The 26,908-nt window shown below is 41.5% G+C and overlaps 1 protein-coding gene across 8 annotated transcripts in view; it reads left to right on the top strand.

Annotated features, from left to right (window-relative positions):
- The window catches only part of DGKI (diacylglycerol kinase iota), a 447,606-nt gene that overhangs the window by 211,739 nt on the left and 208,959 nt on the right, over nt 1-26,908 (top strand). For 3 of the 8 annotated variants that reach the window (XM_078438888.1, XM_078438879.1, XM_078438901.1), the window contains exons 7-12: nt 1,766-1,837; nt 5,030-5,146; nt 14,216-14,338; nt 14,606-14,680; nt 15,217-15,315; nt 25,940-26,022. In XM_078438888.1, coding sequence (XP_078295014.1) covers nt 1,766-1,837; nt 5,030-5,146; nt 14,216-14,338; nt 14,606-14,680; nt 15,217-15,315; nt 25,940-26,022 — 569 coding nt within the window. The remainder of the gene's footprint in view (nt 1-1,765; nt 1,838-5,029; nt 5,147-14,215; nt 14,339-14,605; nt 14,681-15,216; nt 15,316-25,939; nt 26,023-26,908) is intronic. The other 5 variants (XM_078438899.1, XM_078438891.1, XM_078438884.1 and 2 more) reach the window with 4 other exon arrangements.

Here is a 26,908-nt window from a genome sequence, read left to right as displayed (position 1 = left end):
CTAGGACTCAGTATGTATTACAGCTCTGATTTATCACAATGAAAGGATCCAAAGCAAAATCAGCAAAAGAAAAGGCACATGGGGCAAAACCTGGAGGAAACTGGGTGCAGGCTTCTCTGAAAGTCCTCTCCTAACAGAGTCACACAGGGTGTGCTTAATTCCTCCCATGTGAGTTGTGACCACACTTGTGAAATGTTGTCCTCCAGTCTCATTAGAGGCACAGTGCACAGAGTTTTTACTGGGGGCTGGTTACATAAGCACCTTCTGCGTGGCACATATCCACATCCCAGAGTCTCAAAAGGAAAGCAGGTGTTTAGAATAAACCACATCATTTGTACCAACATTTTAGGTGCAGCGAGCCACTCTTAACTGTTGGGGGAATGGGGAACCCCTCTGGAAGTCCAAGTTTCTAGATGCCAGCCAAGGGCCAGGCTTGCAAGCAGCTGTGTAAGGAGAGTGGTCACCCCTCCTGCTGTGTTCACTTCTCTGCACTTGGAATGATTGTTATCACTTAAATTGATGAGAAAGGGATATTGAAGGAGAGATTTTTCAAAATCCAGGAGAGTCTGATGTTAAGTCATGTTTCTGGAATTGAGATTTGAGTTTGGGGCAAAAGAAAGGGATTAAAGGAGGAATCACAGAGTACAGAGGACTGAAAGCGGTTCTGGTCTTATATCGTGTGCAGGGGACCAGAGAAGCAGGTGGAGAACGTGACTGTGTTTTAGGAGCCCAAGAAGAGGGAGAGGCTCAAAATGGAGAAAACGCTCCATGGTATTTAAAATGCTACAGATTGGTAGGAATTCTGGGGACTGCACAAAATGCCATTGAGAATTCTTTTAATAATGTGTAAATTGATTTTTTTTCTTAAGATTATCTGTACACATTAAAGCAAAACTTTTCAGCCAATGTCTTAATAGCTTCCCTGCCTATCACATCTTTGTGTTTTCTTTTGATCACTTTACAAAATCCCTTTACAATTTTTTTTTTGTCATTGCTTTGCATTACTTTATTCGAGTATAGATGTCAAGGAAGATAGAAATGGAAGAGCTTTGGGAAGGCTAAACGAAATTCTTTGAGCATTACTGCGTACTTACTTCTCTCTGATAATTCTTTAAGGATAGCAACAGCCAAAAAGCGCCTCTTCCATTCTTGATTGAAAAGTAATTGTTTGTTCATTTAAAAGGATTGTGTTTGCCATTCCATTAATCTCTTTCCTGCTTGCTGGTGAAGAATAAACATTGAAAGCTGCTTGTTTGGAGCCCCAAGGGGGATGGTGAAAGTGTTTGAAAATCCTCCTACACCCTCGGACTCTTCCACACCCCTGCTTCTAGGTCCTAACTCTGATACTTAATTTCTCTCTCTGTGCATTCTCAGATGTTAAGGTTGCATAGCAGCTCTGAGATGGATGCCCATCATTGAAAAGAACTATGTGGCCCAATAGTGGCTTTTCTTTTGTTTGTAATAAAACCCTATCCAAACCACATTTATTTGGGGGAAAAGAAACAACTCTCTTTGTGGCTGGCTTGAGTACTTAGTGGCACAGCAAATATTGGTGCCTCCTCTCACACTCCAGATGATTCAGGGGTGGAAACTCTTACATGGCAGAGGGTGGGACGTAAGTGCTGAATGTGGCATTGGCAGTCCCAGTCACCTTGAGTGGTGGGGACACATCTGGCCTTCCTCACTTCATTGGACTTCAGGAGGGCAAATGCGTGCCGTGATTGAAGTGGTTTTAAATTCTCTATCTCTTGTCCTAACCTCCCAGGGCTTCCAGCAAAAGTTCTCCTTCCACAGTAAAGAGATTGTGGCTATCAGCTGTTCCTGGTGCAAACAGGCGGTAAGTTTGGGAACGAAATGAAACAAAGTGGGCTCTTGTTTTATCAAAATGAACCTATGTCATTACTTGAGTTGCTGTCTGTAAACGGAAGGTCATTCTAATTTATGTATTATTTCTCTCACATAGGATCCTTGAAGGATTAGATTAAACCATAGGACTAATGCCTCTATGAAATGGGAGAAACTAGAGATTCAAGTAACCCTTTAATTTATACACACTGAAGCCTAGGATCAGAGCCTGGGAAATCCTTCCCTGTTCCTACCCTGGGTCTAGACTCGAGGACTTCTCACCCCCTAGCATGCATTTCTTCCATTGCACTAGATTGTTGACAACTCCTCTATGGTTGGAAGTTGCACCATTGGATAATCCTTCTAACACCGGAATCAAGCCATCTTGGTTCTTCTGTTTTTGATGTGGGTGCCTTTTTTATGGGGCTCTACTGGGGTAAGGAGTGGTCTTGTACCCTTCTTTAGGTTTGGATATTGTTATAGCTCTTTGTATAGCTGTTCCTTACATTTGAACATATATATGTTCGTTAGGATCCAGTGATGTTTTCCCTATTTTCCTCTTTTGTCTATCCTTTTGACATTTTTTTTAAATACCCCTTTTTAACCAGAGGGTTCATTTTCTTATTTGCCTACATACCTGTTCTTTTTTTAACCAGACAATGCTAACTTGTGGATTGGCCAGCTGTGGCCCATAGGCTAAATCTGACTGTTGCCTGTTCTTATAAATAACATTTTACTGGAACACAGCCATGCCCATCCATTGATGTATTGTCCATGGCTACTTTCATGCTACAATAGCAAAGTTGATAGTTGTCACAGAGACAGTATGGCCCCATAAAGCTCAACTATTTACTATCCGGGCCTTTTAATAGAAAAAGTTTCCAGACCCCTGCTCTAATCTCTCAGTTCACCTACTTTGTTGAATGACAGTGTAATTGGGACAGAGTCTGTTCATTGCACAGACAACCTGAAAAGACAGGGCTGCAGTATTTCAGCTAAAGGTTTGCAGGAAGACTTTGGCCCCCTACACACATGAGATTTAATGAGCCAACCTAGCCCACAGGGCCAGAGCAGATGAATTTAGGTGACACACATAAAAGTGACATGTTTGTAGGTCAGCTGCTTTTGAACTTTGGGAATTTTATAAAGTTTGACCCAGTCTCTGTAGCATAATTTCCCTAGGCCCCCACATATCAGGAGAACCTATTGTCAGTAGATAGGGTTGCACTAGTCTGGAAAGCTCAGTGCTTGCTGTGTCCCTATCCTGCCACATATTCTAGGCATTTCCATCTCCTTTCAGTTAATTTTTACACAAATAATCTTTGTTCAAGAATCTGCTCACAAATATAAGGTCATCCTAGGTCTTGAATGAAACTATCCTATTCCATCAAGGTACTATCTCCACCTAGAGACAAAGAAGCTGATTCAGGTTTCAGGTGTCCCTAACAGTATATGTGCTGCTGATTTCCCTGATCTGTTGAGACGCCACCTGTGGGAGAGTACTGGCAGCGTGGGCTCCTATAGGCTGCATCTGTTCCGATGCTGGAGCTTCCAGGCTGTGGTGAGATGGTTTATCCAGAGTCCATTAATTTGGGAACTCAGTCCCACTTCACCCGGAGCACGTGTTGTCTTTACATTAATTCATAATCCAGTTGAATCCCATTGTAGGTGATTTTGCAAGAACTAGAAATATAAAAATTTAAGACAAATTACATTGGTGATATATTTCAGCCCTACAGGTAATTCCTTCTAGAATATCTGATGTCAAATAAGTGCCCTCTGTAGGCACTTCCGGCAGCAGGAAAAAACAAACAAACAAACAAACTGGATTTGAGAGCTGGGCTTTTGGGTTTAGGCTCTGACTCCACCTTGTAAAAGTTATGCACTTTTGGACGTAGCTCTCTGTCTAGATTGGAGACGACACAAGTACAAATTAGGAGTAGAAACAGGCTGTCTCGGAGATCCTGGCCATTTTAGAAATGCAATGAAAATGGGCATTTATGGGTTTATCTGAATTGCTGAAAGAAAATCAGTTTTTAAAGAAGGTATTCAAATAATATTTCTCTAGTGTGTCATAGTTTGGAGGTCACAAATAACTGATGGTAGGGGAAATTAATAATTTATTTTGTATTTATACTTAATTAGTAATTTTCTACTGGACCACATCAGACCTTGACGATAGGCAGAAATGAAGGCAGATTCTCTCTATGACAGGATTGGGGTGGCCATATTGGCCAGTTTTTCAGAGAGCGACCAAATTTATGTCTTTTGTTGCAACGTAATTATTATTAGTGCTCCCTTCCATTCTTAAAATTGTTCCAGTTCTGATGACAAATTACGGTTTCATTAAGTATAATGTGATAGAAACTGATGTTAAGGTTTTTAAAAAATCCCTGATTAAAACTTTAAGGCCCATAATTATTGTAGCATGTGGATTTTGTTTATTAGGAAAATATTATTACCACACATCACTATCACTTTACACACAAAAGAGGATTGAAAATGTGATTGGCCTATGGTCACTTAGTCTATTGGTACAGAGTTTAACCACTAATCCTGAAGTATTGCTACGATCATCAGTCTACATTTACTTCCTTCCTATCAAAAACAGGCAGCATTTTAGATTTGCCAAGTGTAATAGGTTCGTTGTATTTTTCAGCAGCCCCAAACAAACCCAGCAGAGGCAATCTCTTTGTTTCCCCTTGAGTTAAGAACTCTCTAGAAGAGACCTCTTGCTTCTTTCCTGGGTGTCCTAAACTGGAGGGACTACCCGGGGTGGATTTACATCTATGATTAGCAAAAAGAGAGGAACTGCTTTTCTGCTTGCCTTCATTTCCTCCTCAACATTGTTTCCCGTCTAGTCTGTGACCAGTACAAGTCAAGTGCAACAAAATTATATGCAGGGTTAGGATTAATAGAAGCATTCGAGACCTCGTTATGTAAATATCCTATTAAAAGCTTATAAAGTTTTAGCTGGCCTTGACCTACAAGATTGATTTCTTTATCTGTTTGTAAAGTGGAACGAATTCAAAATTTGCTCACTTCCGGGGCTGTTCCGGGTAGTGATAAGGAGCGTGTGTCCTCAGTGTCTGTGCCTGTGGGCGAGTGTGCACCTGCACATGTACTTATCCTTGTGCCCATGTACGATTCCTGGATTTGTTTACTGGCCTATTTTTCTCCTCAGTTTCACAATAAGGTGACCTGCTTCATGCTGCATCACATTGAAGAACCCTGCTCCCTGGGGGCTCATGCTGCTGTCATTGTCCCGCCCACCTGGATCATTAAGGTGAAGAAACCTCAGGTAACTTCTGGGACCCTGGTGCTGCTGGGCCTGTGCAGAGAAAAAGGAACTGCTGCTTCTTGCTTTTCTTGCCCTGACTTTTTTTGGGGGTTCCTAAAATCTCTGCTCACTCATCCCCACAGCCCCATGCTCAGCTTCCCCGGTACATTCCATTAGCCCATCACTTTACTGCAGTTGGGCTCTCTCATGGAACCAGCCTCCCTTTCCCAAAGAAATCAAAGTTCCACAGCAGGAATGTTTCCTTCCCATTCATGTGCTAATGATATTCTCTTTGGGTGTTCTCCTGAATTCATTAAATACAAGTGGTGGGTGCAGCTAATTTCTTACACAACTCTCTTCTCTTCCAGCCTGGGCATCCCCAGGGAGTGAATGTGAGGGCAAACTGTGCAGGCTTCCGTGTTTGGTTGAGATTACCACCACTTCCAACCTGACCGGCAGACTGTGGGTCATGACCTTCCTAAATACACAAGGCCTGCTCAGAGAGCAACACTCTTTTCTTAAGGCAAAGTAGAATTTATCCTCTTAATACCTAATCTCATTCTGTATTCAATTCTTGTTGTACATTCTGTCCTAGAGCGTCTCTGCAATATTCTGGGAAACCTTAGTGGTTTCTCAACAAGGTCGTAATCTTTGACAGCAAAATTTCTACCTTTGTACTAGACATCTTAGACCATTAGCTCCAAGGTATGGGATGGCAGACTTTTAATGTGATGGGGGAAAGGTGGTACCTCCCCTGGGGATGCAGCTGCTTTAGGATGTCCTACTGAGTGTGATATCTTTATAACCTGTGGCAGTCCTACTTTATATGGTCTTCAGAATCATCATGCATTTTATTCTCATTGACTCAGTTTTATTTTAAAAACTGGTGGATCATGGACACTTTTGCTTTGTGTGTTTTTATTTAAGTTCAGCTTCTGTTGATGAGTAACACTTAGTAATAATCTTTCCATGTTACAATCCGTGAAAGCCCTTGGGAAATCTTTTCCAGAGGCAAGTGCAAGATCTGTACATTAAAAAATGGGAGCCTTAGCTTTCTCATTTTACATTTTAGAGCCAAATGCTAAGAGCTGTTAAAGGAGGTGCCCAAGGTGATAGCAAGTATAGTACTGTGTTTGAAATTCAAGTGTACCGATGTTCAATTTAGTGTTAACTTAAAAAATCTAACCTTTTTACTTCTTTACTACCCTTTGGTTCCCCAACCCCTTAAATTCAGTAGTGTCTCCAAGAACTTTATATTAAATTTTCAGTGCAACCAATATGTTTTCACTGAAAACCTTGATGGTTTCGGGAAAGCTACTAGGCATTGTGATGTAATATGTGGTGATCCTTGCTCTGAAGAACTATGTAGTTCTCTTAAGGAAAGATCAGGGCGAGAGCCTCATGAAGGAGGTGGGTTTTATTCTACCTCTTTAAAGATGGGTGGGATTTAGATCGATGGAGAAGAGGGGAAAGAACAGGCAGGAGAATGGCACCAGCAAGGGTGCTGTATCCAAAATTATACTCGTGAGGCTGTGAGACTAGTTTGCACTACATCGGGGTGGTGTATTTCTGTAGTGTTGCTTTCAAAGGAACAGAATATGAGATTGTTCACTCTTAGCTCTAAGACTCATCAATGAGTTCTGGAGCTATCCTTTTAAGCCATCTATTAAAAAGTTGTCCATGAGCCTTTCATCTGTTTGATCCGTTAAGGATGATTACCTAACTTATTATTATTTTATTAGAGGTTACCAAGAGGTGGTTTTTCTAATTTGTACTCTTCTTTATTTTTCTGCTGGTAATAAGGGAACTAAAAAATAAAGCTAATACATGACAAATGCTTGAGTATTTACCTTTATTTGTAAATTTTCAGAATAATTGCTTGGTACCTTAGCAACTTTATTAGTTGGCTAATGATGGTGGTGGTGGTGGTGGTTTGTGGAAAGTATCTTTATGAATTATTAACTTACCTCATGTGAGATATATATATATATATATATATATATATATATATATATATATATATATATCAATCACATATAATGTTTCAGTCCATTGGCATCATTTTTTTTATATTCATATTGTTTTATCTTTTACCAGTTAGAACCCCTTCCAGATGGCTTTTATCTCCATTTTTCATAAGCCATGATGTTTTTGATACCTTCTTTTGTTTCACGAATCACACCATGTTCCAGGATCATCTTAAGCATTTCCTGTTCATACCTGCAAGCAGCCATTTCTCTAAGGAATCTTGGTTACTTTTAATGGAGGATGGTAGATACAGTTCACAGTCTGTTTTCATCACACATGTTTTTATTGTCCTTTTATGATTCAGAACAGTGTAATAATGAGAACAAGGATAGCTAACACTTATGAATGCTTTTATATGTATTACGAACTATTTCAAGTACTTTACTTTCAGTATCTCGTTTCACCATCATAGAACCCTATGAGGCAGGTATCCTAATCCCATGTTGTAGCTGAGAAGTGAGGAATTGGAGGCAAATAAATTATCCAGGGCCATAAAGTTATTAACTAGTTTGAGGTAATATTTAAACCCAGGAATTCTGAGACTGGAAACCAAGCTCATTTGCTGCCTCACTGTCTTACTATAACAATCCTTGCTAAGTCACCTATCTTTAAAAATTTTGGTATCCCTCGTCCTATGGACCTCAAAAAAGAAGTAATCAATTAACTAAATTCTCTTTGAAATCTGGTGTATGATGAGCTTGGGGGGCAATACAGTAGTGCTTAAGAGCTCTAGCTTATGAGTCAGATCGCCTAGATTCATATGCTTGCTCTGCTATTTAATAACTTACACAATCTCAAAGAATTAAAACTCCTCAACTTTTCATCTTCAAAATGTAAATAATACTAGTACCTAATTCATAGGGTTTTCATGAGGTCTAATGAGCTAAAAAGTAAAAAAAAAAAAAAAGCATGTAGAACAGCACCTAGCTCACTGTAAGTCTCAATAAATGTTAACTCTTGTTATTTTCCTTGTTGAGTATAGGATATCAAATAAAGTTCTACATCAACAGAGGTGAACCTTGAACAGTCACACGGGGGTCAGGACAGAAGTTATTGTTCCCTGACCCGTCCGTATTACAATGAGAGGAAATGGGAAAAGGAATCTCATGGGGAGAGAGGCAGCGTAGGGGCCACAGCCTGTTGTCTGGTACCCTGTTGTCTGTGCTCTCGAGTGGCCCTTGAAATGCCACTGTAACTGTTGTATTATATACTGTAGTGGGATTGTGTGTTCACTAGCATGATTCTTATCCCATGGGAGAGAGTCAAGAGCTATTCATTTACTGAACTGGAGAACTGAAGCAGACCGGGTGAGCATCTACAACAAGAAAGTGAAAGGAGGAAGAGAATCCTACAAAACAGGGAGAGAACACAGAGTTTCATTATTAAAAACAGAAAGAAAAAGAGGGCAGTCATCAATGTGAAATTCTGAAGACGTTAAAAAATCATGGATTGAGAAAAGTCTTTGTGTTTTGGACTAGATCATTGATGACCATGAAACTATGGTTTGAGGGGTGCGGGTGGCAAGCTGTTAGCGATGGTGTGGAAGCAGGCAGTTTAAAGAGTTCATTGGGGACTTTGAGAAACAATTTAAAAAAGAATTTGGAAATTAGATGGAGGACAGCAGACAAAATGTTTTTCCTACTTATAGAATTCATGTATATTTTTTTCTGTATATTTGTATATTGGAAGATACTGCTTAAAAACAAGAAGATACTCTGAACTGAACGAAGTAGATATTTAAGTACATTCACGGATGCCACTATGTGCAGTGGGAGGCCCAGAGATGAATCAGATATTCACCTGATGTCCACAAAGAGTGGACATAGAAGAGTGAACTAAATCATTAGGCAGAGAATTTGTGGATTCTGGAAGAGGAATTCAGCCACACGTAAATCCTTAATGAAAAGAGTGGTCTCACATAACGGGAAGGTTTGCCTTTGTCATCGGTGTGCATCTTTTAGGAGGGATCCGCACAGAGTGGTGGCAAGAAGAGATCCCACAGGTTGGTGGAACTAGCCATGGTCTGTGAGAGGCCACAGGGAGTGGAAGTGTGACCTGAGGTGTAGGAACGAGGCGGAAACATGAAGCAGACTTGAGCAATTTGGGTTCTGGGGATCATTGTAGGTTAAACAGAAAATGTTGTTTGTGCTTGGTTTTGGAGGATGTGAGGGACCTCACTGGGAAGAGGGATGAGGAACGACAGTACAGGTTTATAGAACATACTGAGAAGAACAGTTAAGGTGGATCCCCAAATAAAGCCAGCTTTATTTGTGATGTTTATGTCTAAACAAATGACTCTAGAGAGGAAGAAACCAACTTTGAGTGTATAAAGGTCAGGAAAAGCAGGCTGCAAAGAGGTGGATTTAAACCATGTATTTTCCTGATCTGTTAGAAGATGGCTGCTTCTGAGTAGATCGTCACTCTGTGACCAGCTGTGTGGAGCCTTGATGGTAAGGGGAGTGAGGGCTGGTCTGGATGGTTTGCTGGGTTTCATCACCAAATTATTTGGAGGGACCTAGAAAATAAAAGATGATAGATTTTATTTTATTTTATTTTTTTAATTTTTTTTTTTAACGTTTATTTTTGAGACAGAGAGAGACAGAGCATGAACGGGGGAGGGTCAGAGAGAGGGAGACACAGAATCTGAAACAGGCTCCAGGCTCCAGGCTCCGAGCTGTCAGCACAGAGCCCAACGCGGGGCTCGAACTCACGGACCGCGAGATCATGACCTGAGCCGAAGTCGGCCGCCCAACCGACTGAGCCACCCAGGCGCCCCAAAGATGATAGATTTTAGATGACAGTAAAGAATTAAAAGAAAACCAAATTTTAAGAACCAAGCACAAATCTGTTCATGCATTTAATGAAGTCAACGTTACAGTTCATGTTACAGATGTCAGGGCTTTTCCTCTCGACAGGAAGTGTTAGAGGATAATATTTTGATCAGATAAACAAATTAAAGATGTTGAACTACTAGTGCAAGCACTTGGAGCTGATGGAGAAAGACCTGGGTTACATGAATTTTTGCTGGGGTCAAGTTATAGGAGACCAGAGGTATGTGTTTTTAATAAATGGCATTGTTCGTATATAATACTTTAAAACTGGCCTTTCCTCATTAAGAATGATCTTGAGCAAAAGTCTATATTAATACATCTAGATTTAACTTCTTTTTAAACTGCTGTATGTATTTCATACCGTGAATATATTACAGTTTATTTAACCAACTCCCCACTGATGGATATTTGTACTGTTTCTAATGGCCTACTTACAAAAAATGCTGCAGTCAACTCCTTCCTAGCCTGTATGGGCTTTCTTCATGTTTCTTCATGTCCCTGTTCCTTATTGGATAATGCTGAAATGCTGGAGACTGAGACCCAGGATATGTAACAGCTATGACCAACTGTATCTATCAGAATTTCTCGGGCCATTTCCTTTGGTCAGTTCTAAAGGTTAGCCAACACTTGCTGTAATTTAACCAAACATGTCTGAGAAATGGCTGAGACCCTGTCCTTATCTTTTGGAATTAGTTTTCTTTATTTCTCTGCTTGCCTGTCCTCAGGACAACTCCTGTCCCAGTGTTACAGCTAGAACAGGGCAGAGTAAGAACGCTCTCTAATAGACCCAAGTCCATGCCTCTCCTGTAATCCATCAGAGTTTTGTCTGGTGTACAATGAGAGAAGGCTTCATTTGGGATGATGAAGTGTGAGATGTCTTCTGTTTAGATCTCTTGTTATAACCAGTCCTTTGTGATCTCATAACCTGGGAAAATCCCTGAAGAGTAATAACAGGTAGTTAAGTTTTATTCACAGTTGAGTGATTTACCCACAGGCATTTTTCAACAGCCCAAGAAGGAGTCCTAACTATGATAGAGACTTTGTTGGTAGGATTATTTCTGTAGCAAAATAATACTGCCTCAATACCTGGTTATTAAAAAAAAAAACACCTTTATTCTTAGGACTTGAACAAAAGAGTGGGCACATAACATAGAGTGGTAGATGCAGTTACAATCTGAAGAATGCAAAAATCCACATGAGGGTACAGCATTTCACCGTTTGGATGGTATTGAACTTGCTAAATGAAGCCTTTGTATCACTGAGTTAGCTGCCCTTGATGCCGGGGATGCTTTGTTTTTGAATGCAGTACATGCACCGCTGGTTTCTTGAATAACAGCACCAACAATTCGAAAATATAACTTCTTGGCATAATTTTTATGTTCTTGAAAAGCCTGCTATTTTAACTCTCACAACAAGACTGACCCAGGCAGGATGAGCAATGTCTTAGATTAGCAAGATGAGGTGACTTATCTTGTCATGGCTGAAACACAACCCAAATCTGCTTTCACATCCATCTGTTATGATACTTTCTAAAAGAAGTTCTATGTTGGGACCGAGATACATATATACACATGAACAGAAGGAAGCCTCAAGAATTTCAAGGTGTGCTGTGAAATTCCATACTGCTTATCTTTTGCTATTTGACTATCCATAGGGCTGTAAGCTTAACTCAGAGCTCACATAGAAGCATCCAGGTACTGTAAGTCAATCACTGTGCTTCATCTTGGCTCCCTTTTTGTTCTGTGAGATGAAGAGGACCTCACGTGCATTTGGCTCCATGAGGCCCAGAAGCATTTGTATTTGCTGCATCTGTGTTAAAAAGGCCATTGTGTATGTCTGTTCCCTATTAGAGTTGAGTTCCTTGCCTGCTCTGTTTTCAGACATCAAGTCTTTTGATGTGTTTTGCTAACTCTGTTTCCCAAACATGCTTGATCAGCAGAATCACCTGGAGAACTGTGATTTCTGTGATGAGGCAAGTTTGGGAAACAATCTTAGCCTGATCCATTAGACTTCTCTCTTAGAGTTTAGTTACTGACTCGTGCCAGGAACCAAGGCCTGTAGCGTGTTCCTGAAAGCACTTGGCTCCCTACCTTGCTCTGGGTGATAAATGAACTAAAACGACAAAGAAGCTAGGAGGCAAGCATTCACTTCCAGGGGATCCTTTCCAATATCAGGAAAGACTCAGTAAGTGCTGGGAATTACAATACTGATTCATTTCAACAATGACTCGAGTGCATACTCGGTGCCAGGCATTTGGGCTCAGTGCTGGGGATATACAGCTGTGAATGAGGCCACATTGATGGAAGTGCTTATCATGGGCTGACACCAAGCTAACTGCTTCACATACCTTTTTTCCTTTAAACTTCACAACTGTCCCATGAGGTAGGTATTATCATCTTCATTTTAAAAATTAAGAGACTGTCATTTCAAGAGCTTGACTTCCTTGGCCAAGGTCCTAGATCTCGTAACCGGAAGACCCAGAACTAACATCCAGCAGGTCAGATTCCACAGCTCATGCTCCTCATCCCATTGGTATTGTGCTTTAGTGCAGTATGTATGTCTCCTCACTTTTCCCTTTGACTTCAGAGGTTCTCAGCTCTGGCTACGCACTGGAGTTGCCTGGGGAGCTTTTGAAAAGTATGTTTGCCTGGGCTTCACCCCAAACAAAAGAGTATTTGGAGGTCCACGTGTCAGCATTTTTAAAAGAACCCTGGATGAGGCCAACGTGTGTGATTGGTTGAGAACCACGCAGTATCATTAATTGCCATCCTAACAGTCTCTAGGATTCTTCTTGGGACATTTGGCCAATTAAGTGTTTAAAATTTCCAGATGGTTTTTTCCAGATGGTTTTTCTTGCCTTTTTAAACAAAGTAGTTAAAATATGGGAAAGACTTTAATAATGCGAAAGTTTTTCCAAAGTGGAACGTGATAGTAGACCCATTTAAAGAGGAATTCAGAAACTTGAAGATCTTTTTGCAGGAGAAGTATAGTCTACAGTGAGTGGTGAGAAATGACCTTTGGTCTAAAGCACCCATGAACTTCTGGATCTCTCTCCTCTGGTGAGACTCAGAGCCTGAAAACTCTTTTAATCTGATGGGGGAAGAAAACTTTGGGACAAATGGTGCTTCAAGAAAATTTCCTTCATCCTCGACGAGCTCCAGCTACAGAGCAGCGTGTTTTTGTTTTTGTTTTTTTATGGTCCATATGAAAGTAAAATAAAAGTTAAATAGCTTCATTCTTGCTAATTCAAATGTGTTAATATGTGTACTCTAGAGTAAGGTTTATTTTGAATGCTCTAAGAAAAGAAATACCCCACAAAGTAAAAAAGTAGGTCTCTAAGTTTCTTGAAGCTGTTTGAGAATCTTTAACTGCTCAAGCAATGCATGTGTGTATGCTCATATAAACTTTTAAGTTAAGAATTCTGTGTTTCAGGCTTTCAACATTTGTTAAACATCTATGATGTGATAGTAACATCTTGCCTTTGTGAAGATGGCAATCTAGTTAATTACTGACTCTCCACTAATTAAGCCAGTGAGTTGTGACTGTCCCCTAAGAGAGGTTCTTCGCGAAGCATCTGTATCATATATTAAGAGTTAGTTGAAGTAATCAGAAAGTTGTGGTCTGTATAATTCCTAGAAAGAGAAAAACAGGGAAAGTAAATTTGGGGGTCACTGTATTTCAACAAGTTGGAGGCACTTCTATGAGAAGGACAAATCAAGGCTACCAGGGGAGGGAAGACATTTTTTTTTTTTTTAATTTTTTAATGTTTATTTATTTTTGAGAGAGAGAGAGACAGAGCATGAGCGGGGAGGAGCAGAGAGAGAGGGAGACACAGAATCTGAAACAGGTTCCAGGCTCTGAGCTGTCAGCACAGAGCCCGACGCGGGGCTCGAACTCACGGACCGTGAGATCATGACCTGAGCTAAAGCTGGACGCTCAACTGACTGAGCCACCCAGGCGCCCCAAGACATTTTAAACCAATAGGTCTTTAGAGAAAGAGAGCACTGACTGTCACTCTAGTAATAGAAGTAACTTACGGTGAGTCTTATCTCTGCATTTTAAAACTTAGCCATCAGTGCTGATAGGATAGTTGAATCATAATGTTCCCTTAGGGTTCAATCACTGTATGACTATTACTAGAAAGGTCATTACCAAAAAAAGTAAACAGAAAAAAAAAAAAAGAAAATAGAAAAACATGAAAAATGGCCTCCTTTTTTACATTTCCACATAGGTGATCTCCATACCAGGAGATGAACTTGAACTTGGTTGGGCGGGAGACGGACCTGGTTGGGCGGGAGACTGGAGCCCCTCAGAGAATTTGGGATTCTTCCATTTTTACTGGGAGGGTTGGCAGGTATAACATGTGTTGTTATGTGAGTCCATGAGAGCCTCCAGGGTTCTAACTCCCTGCCTCTCCGTGTGGTGGGGAGTCAGTCGCTCACTCTGAAGCACTCGACTGGTTTCTGTCTGTGGCTTACCCATGAACAGTGGCTTGGAAGTGTCAAAGCATGAGAAGCATGCGTGGAACAGCATGTGCTGCCCTCACCTTCTACATGGTTCTGCATGGGAAGCTCCTGGGCTGTCTGCCTCTGGGCTCAGGTGTTTCTTTCTTTCCCTACAGAACTCGCTGAAGGCTTCAAATCGGAAGAAGAAGAGAACAAGCTTTAAAAGAAAAGCCAGTAAAAGAGGAACTGAAGTAAGTGTTTCAGGACTGTGTCGCGGTGAACTACATCCTCCTTACTGTAGCCACCCCTGTCCGATGTGATCTGGCCCAAGCTTATTTTTCTGATAAGTTTTCTACCCTTCTTCCCTCCTTCTCTACGCTGTGACCACATTGGAATCTTCTCTGTTTCTTTAAGATGTCTCCCTCTCTATAACCTCCTGCTGCTTCAGAATCAGAGCGTTTGCACTTGTCCATGGAAATGTCATCCCAAAGATGATGAAGATAAAGATGAAGAGCTAACATTTCTAGAATGCTCAGAGTGTACAGAGTCAAATCAGAAGCATGCTTACTTCCCAAGGGAAAATTATAGCTTGAGATCCTTTTTCTAAGCTTTATATGGACTGTCTTTTTTAGAGTAAGCCGTGTAAAACAAGATGTAGCTTTTTTTATTTTGGAGGAGCAAGGGTTAGGGCCGGTGGGGGTTCTGGTAATTACTCCCTTCTGTTGCTTCCAGGCCACTTGTCTGAGTCATGGATGGATGTCTCAATAGTGTTGCTTTCTTCCTTCAGCAGGAAAACAAAGGTCGACCTTTTGTGATAAAACCTATCTCTTCTCCTCTCATGAAGCCCTTGCTTGTGTTTGTGAACCCCAAGAGCGGAGGCAACCAGGTGAGTCGTTTTCATGAGTTTAACTTGAAAATAGTTCTCTTGAAAATAGTTCTCCATAATTTCTGCTTCTGTTTCCTTTAGGTGTGCATTAGATTTTGTATTTGGGATTTTTCTTGTTTCTTGAGATAGGCCTGGATTGCAATGTATTTTCCTCTCAGGACTGCTTTCGCTGCATCCCATAGTGTTTAAATGTCCATCAACTGATGAATGGATAAAGAAATTGTGGTTTATATACACAATGGAATACTACATGGCAATGAGAAAGAATGAAATATGGCCTTTTGTAGCAACATGGATGGAACTGGAGAGTGTTATGCTAAGTGAAATAAGTCATACAGAGAAGGACAGATTCCAGATGTTTTCACTCCTATGTGGATCCTGAGAAACTTAACAGAAGACCATGGGGGAGGGGAAGGGGGGAAATAAAGTTAGAGAGGGAGGGAGCCAAACCATAAGAGACTCTTAAAAACTGAGAATAGGGGCGCCTGGGTGGCTCAGTCGGTTGAGCGGCCGACTTGGGCTTAGGTCACGATCTCGCGGTCCGTGAGTTCGAGCCCCGCGTCGGGCTCTGTGCTGACAGCTCGGAGCCTGGAGCCTGTTTCAGATTCTGTGTCTCCCTCTCTCTGACCCTCCCCCCTTCATGCTCTGTCTCTCTCTGTCTCACAAATAAATAAACATTAAAAAAAAATTAAAAAAAAACTGAGAATAAACTGAGAGTTGATGGGGAGTGGGAGGGAGAGGAGGGTGGGCGAGGGGGACTGAGGAGGGCACCTGTTGGGATGAGCATTGGGTGTTACATGGAAACCCATTTGACAATAAACTTCATATTTAAAAAAAAAGAAAATAGTTCTCAACACCAATTTAAAACAGTACCACCTAGGACAAGCAATGGAAGACAACCAGTTTCTCAGGGACATGGTGACTGTTGCTGCAGTAGGGGACAGCCATCCATGTTTCCGGGTTAGGCAAAACCTAGAGGTTCTATGATTTATCCCTCAGCTTCCACTATACCAGAGATGCACCAGAAGCCTAACTGCTCACATCTCCCTTACAGATTTTTAAAAAAGGTCATCCCCAAATCTCTTAGTTAATATGTTTCAGAATTTCTTAACTCTTATAGTTAAGAAACTCTTAACGAACTTCTCTTTATTGCTTCTTGTTGTAGGTTAGACCTGACCACTTTTGTCCCTCTCCTCAGAGGAGAGTGAGAACAGTGAATCACTCATCATTCCCAATGATCATTAACAACAAATGCCACCAATACTATCAAAAATATCACCACCTAAAGGTTTCATTTGGTCTCTGCCCAAATCTTGTAGCATAATTAATAACAACCTCATTCGAGGATAAATAAGTAGCCCAAGAACACTTATGTGTAATGATATACCTGAAGTAACACAGATCTTTAGAGGACAAAATTTGTTCTGGAATCTAGGCTTTTGTCTCCTCATATACTTCTCTACCTCCTCTGAGGCTTCTTATCAAGACTCTTCACTGGCTTTGATTTTTTTTCTATTTTCATGTGAGATTGGATGGTAAAATATTTTCTCTGTCCACTAAGTGCACATTTTACATTTTGAGGTGAGAACCCTTGAAGTTTCACACTTAAAAAGTAAAGATTTGAAACTGTTTGGTTACCCCACATAAGGAGGGGAATCATATAATTAGGGTTGACCCAACAGTCCAGAATGATGTTCTTACTACTAGGGATATTGGGCATTTTCCAGAATGGATTAATTATAATAAAGCTTCTCTTATGAGAGCTTGTGATATAAAGACAATATTTTTTCTCCCTTTCTTTCTTTCCTTTAAAATTCTTGATAACTTGTTCTGTTAAAAATCTTTGGGGGCGCCTGGGTGGCGCAGTCGGTTAAGCGTCCGACTTCAGCCAGGTCACGATCTCGCGGTCCGTGAGTTCGAGCCCCGCGTCAGGCTCTGGGCTGATGGCTCGGAGCCTGGAGCCTATTTCCGATTCTGTGTCTCCCTCTCTCTCTGCCCCTCCCCCGTTCATGCTCTGTCTCTCTCTGTCCCAAAAATAAATAAAAAACGTTGGGAAAAAATTTAAAAAAAAAAAAAAAAATCTTTGAACATTGTGGACAACAGGGCAATGGGTTATAAGCAGATACCTAATTTCAGCATCCTGCTTTTTTAAGTTGGTGAGTGATGATCTTCATACGGTAATGACCCTAAGACTGGATCTAATCACTGGAGGAGATTTTCAGGAGTGAAAATAGCCTCATGAGGGTTGGGGGTTTGTTTGGGGACCATAGAACAGAGCAAAGCTAATGTAATGGACTCTGTGATTTGGGCCACTTGAATACCACATGCTAATTTCCAATATATTTTTCCATGAGATTCATTCTAGAAGATGTACTCCTTAAACCATACGTCTTTTTCCTAGGGCATTTAGAAACTTGCAGGTGATCCTGCCTTTCAGGAGCAGACAGTTCAGTAAAGGTAGAGCCCATTCCTGTTGGAATCTCTGTATAAATTGGTAATGCCACGGAGTTCAGAGATGATCTGATGTTGCTACCTATTTCACTAAATAGAAAACAGCTCAAGAGAGCTTAAGTAAATTTTCTAAGGACATCTTGTTAATGACACCAAAAGGGCAAATGGGAAAAATAATTCAAGCAACATTAACAATATATGAGTTCTAAATTGAGTGGATCAAACTGAGAGTGCTCTGGAATTTCAGAGGCAAACAGTGACTTGGGAGTGGTAAGGAAATGGTGCCACTGAAGTAGCTGAATTAAAGATGGACTACTTAGTTGTGCAGAGAGAGAAAGCTGGAGTAATGCCCCTTGCCTTCTCTCTTGGTGGCAAATTCCTGTTCATCCTTTAAGGGTTGGTAGCACTTTTCTGAACCATTTCTCAAAATTAATCACCCTGTCCACCGTGCTCCCTTAACCCTCAGAACAAACTTGTATTTTGTGAATTGAAACATAAGTGTTCTGTTAAGATACAGGCTCTCTACTGCCCAGGGCTGTACCTTCCAACCTCTGATTTCTAGTATGTGGCATATAGAAGTGAACAAATAGTTGTATAACAAGCAACCAGCGTTCTACAGAAGATTATCAGGACAGTGGCTTTATTACTGATGAGTATTCAGGAAGGGGAAGAATTATTTTGGAAAAAAAGTTATGACGTGTTTGAGGAGCTACAAGGGACAGCGACATATTCAAATAAAAAAATGCCCAGTTTAATTAGAGACAAAAGACTGAAGTGATTTGCTCTCATTTTGTGCTTTTTGGCTTATGAGGTTACTTCTAGACAATCTAGGATTCTCAGAAGTATGGCTAACCAAATCAGAATGAATGTTGAATAACTTGACATTTCTACATACTTTCTCCATAAAGTAGAATTCCGTACTAAGCCTAATCACTGTAAAGAGCATTGTTTCTAAGTGCAGTGTGACATGTTGAGAAAGCTTTAAAGAAATCCAAATCCCTACGGGCAATCGGAATCATTCAAACTGATCTCCGTCTTCAGTCTTAGGAAGGCACAGCTGAATCCTCAGTTGTAGTGAGTAGGGAAGGGCCACGGTCGGAGATGATCCACCTCCCCCGTTAGGGCTAGCCTCTTCCTATGCTGTGGCTGTCCTGTGCCTTCACATCGCCAATGAGGGTAGATTCAGCCATGTAATGGGGAGTCAGCAGGTGAATAGTGAAGCAGTTTCTCATTTCTCGGCTCCCTTGAATCTTGTTTCCTCCATCATTTTGCCCTCCCCCACCCACCACCTTAGTTGAGACTAAAAGGTCAAAAGAGAACAGGGTGGCAGTGAAAACAGGGCATGTGGACCCCAGGCAGGTGGCCCTAAGATTATGCTTTTCTAAGAGGCTCTCAGGCGGGTGTTACTGCTACTCAGAGACCACACTCTGATTAGCCAGGGTTACTGCAATCAATGGAGAAATAGTTCATTGTTGTTGTTAAATCCTGTTTTGTTTTGTTTTGTTTTTTGCCTTTTAATAACTGATTTATTTTGCTTATCATTTTGTAGATATAAAGCACTCCATCTCGGAAGCTTAGGCTTCAAACCTTTATTTAAATTTGCTTGGGCAGCAAAATTTAGTTTCTCTTAAGTAAATAACTAGACTGTATCGCCATCTTCTGGCAAGAAAGATGCCTACAGCTTTTATAATTTCCGTATTTTTTTGTGTGTACAGAAATTCGCCCAACACTTTGCAGGCATATATATTGAGATGAACACATTTGATACTGCTTCCATGACCTTTTGAAACAATAATTTGTTTTAAACAGATATTTTATAATAATTGTTTTTCCAACACTTAAGGGTAGAGATGATTCTGGGTGTTTTGAAAGTTTTTGAGATCGGCAGCACTATCGTGGGTCGGATCTGAATCATTCGGGGAAACAGGAACTGGAATCAGGGACCCCTGCATTATGTTTGAGTGTCTCCTGTGGAGCAGACGTAATACCTGGGAGATAGAGTTTTACCCCGGCAAGTCCCCTCCTCTGTGTGGAAACTTGAGGACTCAAGCCATAGGCCCTCCCTTATACTCACCTCTGCTGTAACTTTAGAAGTTAGTGTTTGTCTTGGGTGTCCCTGACTCATTAACATCTTTTTTCTGAGTCTTACAGACATTTCTGACGTCTCCTGATGTCATTTCACACAGTGTCTCCTGCAGGCTCCATCTCAGGACTTCATTTCCATTGACTTAGGTTACAGGTTCAGGGTTAAACAGGTATTCTGACCACTAGAGTGATTCCACCTAGTCAATCCTGTGACGGTCAAGGGCATCCGGACCCTGGCTTCTCACACTGTTGAGCGTGAAATCCCAGGTTGAGGGGTGGCATGAGTTGAATACCTGACTTGGATTCCCAGGGACCTTATCAGTAGGTGACAAGAGGAAAGGGGTATCCAGTTGGTGGACAGGCTCATGCTGAGCACACACCATCATCTCAGGATAGGCCGCCTCAGTCCAGGGTCATCCCCACCCCCAGGTCAGGCTCAAGTCAACCATGGTGGGAGAAGGAGACAAAAAGGCAATAACCTCAAATGTTTGAGTCCCCAAACTTTCTAAATACTTGGCCAAACAACCTTAATTATTTTCTGTGATGTTCAACCTGGGGATAAATCAAGAACCATGATGTCTAGATAAAATTTAGGCTCCTAATGCTTAGAATAGGCTGGGAGGTGGGCAGAAGGGTAGGCAGTAGATGTTCTTCTTGTCAAGCCAGCCTCAACAGATGGAATTAAAACAACTAAACAGTAAATCTGTGGGAAGTCCCTTTTCTAAGTTACAGTACTGGTGGGAGTGTGGGGGTAGCTGTCTTGGTCTACCCAGGCTGCTATAACTGAATCCCATAGACTAGGTGGCTTAAATAACAGGAATTCCTTTCTTAAACGTTTCTCGGGGCTGGGAAGTCTATGATTAAGGCATCAGCAGATACTGTGGCTGGTGAGTTCCACTTCCTGGTTGGGAGGGCCATCCTCTCGCTGTGTCCTCTTGCTGTATCTTCATGTGGCAGAAGCGATGAGGGACCTCTTTGGGGTCTCTTTTATCAGGGGGCTAATCCCATTCATGAGGGCTATGCTTCCCCAAGGCCCCACCTCCTTTGCTATGGGTAGGGCCCCCCTGGATGTCTACGTTCTTAGTCAAGGTGTGAGTGGTTCCCCGGACTAAAACATTTCTGTGACTCTTCTTGCCTATAAAATAAAGCCCAAGCCCCTTAGCAACTTAATCTACAAACTCACTTGGGCAGTTTCATCTCCCAGCACTCCTGCCTCATGGTGCAGAGACTGAACAGAATGGAGTGTCCCCATGGCATGTCTTGTGTTTTGTATGTCATGTGCCTTCACTGTTCTCTTCCCCACATACAGAGAAATGGTTAACTCGTCTTCCAAGAAACGGTTCAGATATCATATATAGATGCCTTCATCTAATCCCCAAATTTGGTCTTAAGAGTATCTGCTCTGGCCGCTCCTACTTCTCAGTAGGCATCTCTCCCGTAGCATTCGCCGTCTTCAGTGGACTGATTTCTTCTACATCTGTCTCCTTCTGAGCCTCCTGAGCATACACATGTGCACAGAGGAGGAGCCTAATATGTTTAAATAAACCAGGTATTCTTTTGGGATTGTTGGAAGCCAGTTTGAAATAATGATGTCTGAATCTCTCTTTTCCGCTAGCTTTTATTGTCCTCAGGACTTTCTGGGCAGCTTTTGCCGTGATCTAGATACTACCTCTGTGACATAAACCAAGGCATGCTTACTTAGTAAGCTACCAGACTGTTGCGGGCTACAGGACAGTTTTGGTGCTTCTGTTTGAGCTGATTCATTCTGAATGGGCCCTCCATACCACTAAGTCATTATCATATTTTTTTTTATGAATAACACATAGAACTTCCTCTGGGGGGCAAGATCTCTGTTTTGTCCATTTCTCTCTCTCTTCTCACCTAAGACTGTACCTGGCACCTAGTAGGTGAGTAGATGAAACCTGTTTATTTCCCTCTAGAACAGTCTGCCTGTTTTCTGGGAAGTTGTTTTCTCCTGTCCCAGCCTGTTCCCCAATGCCTGGAGCCAGGAAGAACAGACTCATCACTCCATTGGAGATACCCAGTCTCCCAATATCTTAGCAGGCGCTGTAGTCGATGAGGAGGTATGCCTACAACCATGTGTCTGAGGACCTCCCACCATGGGTTGCAATTGACGTTCAAGCGATTTTTTTCATTTAGAGAGATGTATAATACTCTTGCAGAAAGTTGCAGCTTTTTTCAAGAATAAAACAAAAGAAACAAACCAAAACCCCTGAGTAACCAGTATCTGAGGCTTACAAGGGCCCAAGCCTAAAAGTTGTAGCCCATGAACCCTCTACCTCCTTCCCCGCTTACTAATTGTATGACGTTAATGTGACGTAATAGAGGACTCTGTGTTCACTGTTGGCACACGTTGTGTCTTTCTTTCCTCCTAGATTTTGATGAACTTTAGGGCAGTTTTGTGTTTATCTTTGTAGTCCTGGGGTTTAACTTAGTGGCTTGCTCTTTCCATGCTATAGCAGGAGTGAAAGCTAGGAGGAAAGGCAGGTACATGGGGAGAGTGGGGGGAAGGGCCGGAAGAACAAACTGGCAGAATAGGCTACCAAAAAAGAAACAAATGTTGCAGCTTTTGCATTTGTCATGTTGGGTCTCAGGACTGGGAGCCTGTTTGGGACTCCTTAGTGAATGGCAGTTGTGTCAATGACTGGTAGGTTTAATCCTGTCAGTGAGAGAGAAATTACCCCTTTCCTGGTGAATTAGCATTTGTCAAACCATTCAGTTCTATTGAATAAATTACCTAAGCCTGAAAGTAGCTCATCCCAGAGGTAACCGCTGAGTGAACAGAAGGGACTTAGATGTGTTAGACCTTTTCTGTCTCCGCCCACCACGGCTGATTTAAAACAATGCAGCCCTTTTCAGACCCTTACCGTTTTCGCTAAGGAATGTATTTTAGAAAGACTACTTTTAAAAGAAGTAATTGTATCACACCTGAATGTAAACTCTGAAAGGGTCGCCGTGTATGGTTATGCACCTCATCACTACCCAGCACCAGAGCACGGTCTTGTGATAGGCTGTGCTATCGACGGCGCCTCCTAGAGGTGTTCAGTGCAAAACTCGCCAGCCTCGATTCCCCTTCCTCAAAAGGATAAATGTAGATAAGCAGGTGTCCCCATGAACAGACTGACAATGAGCAAAAACAAGACTGTGTGGTCACTCAAACCTTTCAGAGAAGTCTAGTCGAAGACAAACCACATCTCAGTGCCTTTTGTTTTATTTGTGGAGGGTGTTCATTACCTGGCATTGTATGCATAATAGAAGCGACATTAGCCAGAAGTGGAAAAGAGTAATTAACATTAACCGGTCCTATCTATCGCTCTAGGAATTTAAAACTGAAAAATTAATTTTCTAGCAAGTCAGTGGAAATTGTTTATAAATTGGTCATTAAAATGACTCTGGTGTTACCTATTAAACATAAAAGATTGCTCAAGATAATCCCCAGCTGACGTGCTAGCAAGGCCCAGCATGGGAAGAGAGAGAACAATTCGGTGTTTAGTTAGTATTTTGTATCTCAATCAGTTTCTGAATTTTATGGGAAGCAAAATGTGTCCTTTGGTGAAAGTGAAGGATCAGTTGTGACAATTAAGGATAGAATGTGATTCCTAAATTTATAGCAAGCACATGATAAAGCAGAACTTCTAAATTACAGGTTTGGATGAAATGTGGAACAAAAGACCTGCATTGGCCTCTGTAACAACTGGCATAACAATGTGATAATTATAAGCTATACTTTAGCCCTCACATCCTCAAGTGCAATTTAATGAATAGATTAACAAGGAGCAACAAAGAAAGGGACTAACCTTTATGAAGGCTATTTTGTGCCACATACTGTGTTAGATCCATAACTATTACTGATTCATTTAATTCTCATTATCCCCCAGGAAAGGAGCTGTTGCCCTTCTATTTAATATGCTGGATTTCTGCAGGATTTTAAATGCTTATGCTCACCTAATGAGAACATCCAAGTTATTACAGATGCAAATACCATACTATTTCTGCTAAACTAGAATGACTCTCAAATACAGCATAGTAGGTGTACAAACTTGGGAATATTTTAAGGAAGAGCAATCTTGATATCTAATAAAGGAACTGTAATTATAGGCAAGAAGCACTGCCCAAATGATGAAATGTTATTTGCTCTGGCTGGTAATGACCTAAAATGAGGCACCCTACTAGGTTTTCAAGCTCTTTTGATGCTGCTTAATAAAAAACTTTCATTTTTTTCTTTGCTCAATGCACTATTAAGAAATGATCTCCTTAGGGGCACCTGGGTCGCTCAGTAAGTTGAGTATCAGACTCTGGATTTCAGCTCAGGTCATGATTCCGGGATCTTGGGATAGAGCCCCCATCTGGCTCCACACTGAGCATGGAGCCTGCTTGGGATTCTCATTCTCTCTCTCTCTCTCTTTCTCTCTCTCTCTCTCTCTCTCTCTCTCTCTCTCTTCCTTCCTCTCTCTCTCCCTCCTACCCTCCCCCTCCCTCTGTCCCTCTCCCATGTGCGCTCTCTCTCTCTCTCTCTCTTCCTCTCTCCCTCCCTCCCTCCCTCCTACCCTCCCCCTCCCTCTGCCCCTCTCCCGTGTGCTCTCTCTCTCTTAAAAAAAAAAGGTCTCTGGAACTGCCTTATCTTTTCCATGGTGATCTGTTCTATAAATGTCAATTATAAATTATTTAAATCATTCAAAAATGTTCATGTGAGAACTGTTGGACTTAGGTAGGGACACAGAAATGGGAACACATCAAAGTAAGATATAACTAAGGAAGTTAAATATATATATCTATCTCCTAAATAATAGGAGCCTCTGTTCTTTTGCTTCAGTTTAGAAAAATCATTTCAATAAAATCATACTTTGCAGACACCGACTATATTCACATTATGCAAAGATAAAAGTAAGCTGTGCAATGAAGTAAAAATTAATCTTAAATTACATGGACTGAAAAATAATTTCCCTACATGGATTTTTATGTTGAGTGATGGTAACACCAGTAGATACCATTCATTACACACTTAATCGATGTGCCCCTCAAATGTTACTGCATTTCATCCTTGCAACAAGTCTGTGAACTAGGCATTCTTGTCTCCACATTAAAGAGAAGGAAGCTGGGGTGCCTGGGCGGCTCAGTCGGCTAAGCGTCCAGTTCTTGATTTTGGCTCAGGTCATGATCTCATGGGTGTGAGACACAGCCAAAGGTCAGGGTCCACACCGAGAGCGCCGAGCCTGCTGGGGATTCTCTCTCTCCCTCTCTCTCTCTGTCCCTCTCTTCTGCATATGTGCGCTCTCTCTCACTCTCAAAATAAAAAAACTTAAAAAAAAAAAAACCCTCATAAAAAGGAGGCAGCTAAGCTTAATGAAATTGAGGAACTTGGCCAGAGTAACACAGGTTGGATAAAAACCTCACTTGGACATTCAACCTACATATTGATGGCCAAAGCCCCTGATTTTTTTTTTTTTTAATGTTTATTTATTTTTAAGAGAGACAGAGACAGAATGCAAGTTGGTTGGGGCAGAGAGAGAGGGAGGCACAGAATCTGAAGCAGGCTCCAGGCTCCGAGCTGTCAGCACAGAGCCTGATGCGGAGCTTGAACTCACAAGCTGTGAGACCATGACCTGAGCCAAAGTCGGCACGCAACCGACTGAGCCACCGAGGCGCGCCTAAAGCCCCTGATTTTAACTACTACTTTATACTGTTTATAATTAGGTGGTATTTTAGATAAGAGGACTTATTTTTATTTTTTTTTAATTTACTAAAAATATTCTTTTTAATGTTTATTTATTTTTGAGAGGGAGAGAGACAGAGCATGAGTGGAGGAGGGCAGAAAGAGAGGGAGACACAGAATCCAATGCAGGCTCCAGGCCCTGAGCTGTTAGCACAGAGCCCGATGCGGAGATCGAACTCACAAACTGTGAGATCATGACTTGAGCCAAAGTCAGACTCTTAACCAACTGAGCCACCTAGGTGCCCCCATTTTTATTTATTTATTTACTTATTTTTAAATCTTTATTTTTTAAATGATCAGCTCATATTTGGAAGTTTCTGCCTATTGCCTTTTTTTTTCTTTTTTTTCTTACAGGGAACCAAAGTCCTGCAGATGTTCATGTGGTACCTGAATCCACGACAGGTCTTTGATCTATCTCAGGAAGGGCCAAAAGATGCGTAAGTCTGGAAATAATCCCCCATGATCCATACTGCTTTGGGCAAGCGAGAAGGACTTCTGCTGTGGAGTCAAGCTTCATTATTAGATTGCCTTGTGAAATATTTTCTGACCATCCCTCATTTATTTTCTCACCTGTATTCCTCTCCCTTAAAACTTCATCTGATGTTTCTCCTCCTACTCTTCATTGTGTAATTCCCTTCAAAACCAGCTACTTTGTTGTCAACTCAGGGCATACTTCGAGTGTGTTTGCTGCTTATGTACATGCACCTAGAGATTATTTACACGTCTGCATTGAGAAAAGATTTGTCCTTTTTCTATGTATGCACCTACAACTTTAGCGATGTACGTTAGGAAGAACGTAAGTATATCTTTGGAGAGTGGCCATATTTGTTTATGAGTATGTTCGTGTATGTAAATTACAGGTTGTGCATGTGCATCAGTGTCTATTTGAGACAGATTACTTGATTATGCCTATTGATTCTACACCAGAGTGGGAAGACATTGTAATTCCCGCTCAATCCCTTTTCCAAACTTCTCAGAAATTTCATTCTATTTTTGTTAGAAACATTGAAAATAAAGTTTAGCCATAGGTAACAGGTATCCTGTATCTTCCCTTTGGTGATGGTGATGGGGTACATGATGGGAAAGAACAGGGCTCTTTCTGCTACTGTCTGATTCCCTTTTCAAAACCCATGTATTGGGGTTCCTGGGTGGCTTATTCAGTTAAGCGTTCCGACTTCAGCTCAGGTCATGATCTTACGGTTCATGAGTTCAAGGCCCATGATGGGCTCTGTGCTGACAGCTCAGAGCCTGGAGCCTGCTTCAGATTCTGTGTCTCCCTCTCTGCCCCTCCCCCACTTGTGCGTGTGCGTGCGCTCGCTCTCT

This window comes from Panthera onca, chromosome A2, assembly GCF_046562875.1.
Source record: "Panthera onca isolate mPanOnc1 chromosome A2, mPanOnc1 haplotype 2, whole genome shotgun sequence".
Lineage (NCBI taxonomy): Eukaryota > Metazoa > Chordata > Mammalia > Carnivora > Felidae > Panthera > Panthera onca.
This window is presented reverse-complemented; position numbering and strand designations above follow the sequence as displayed.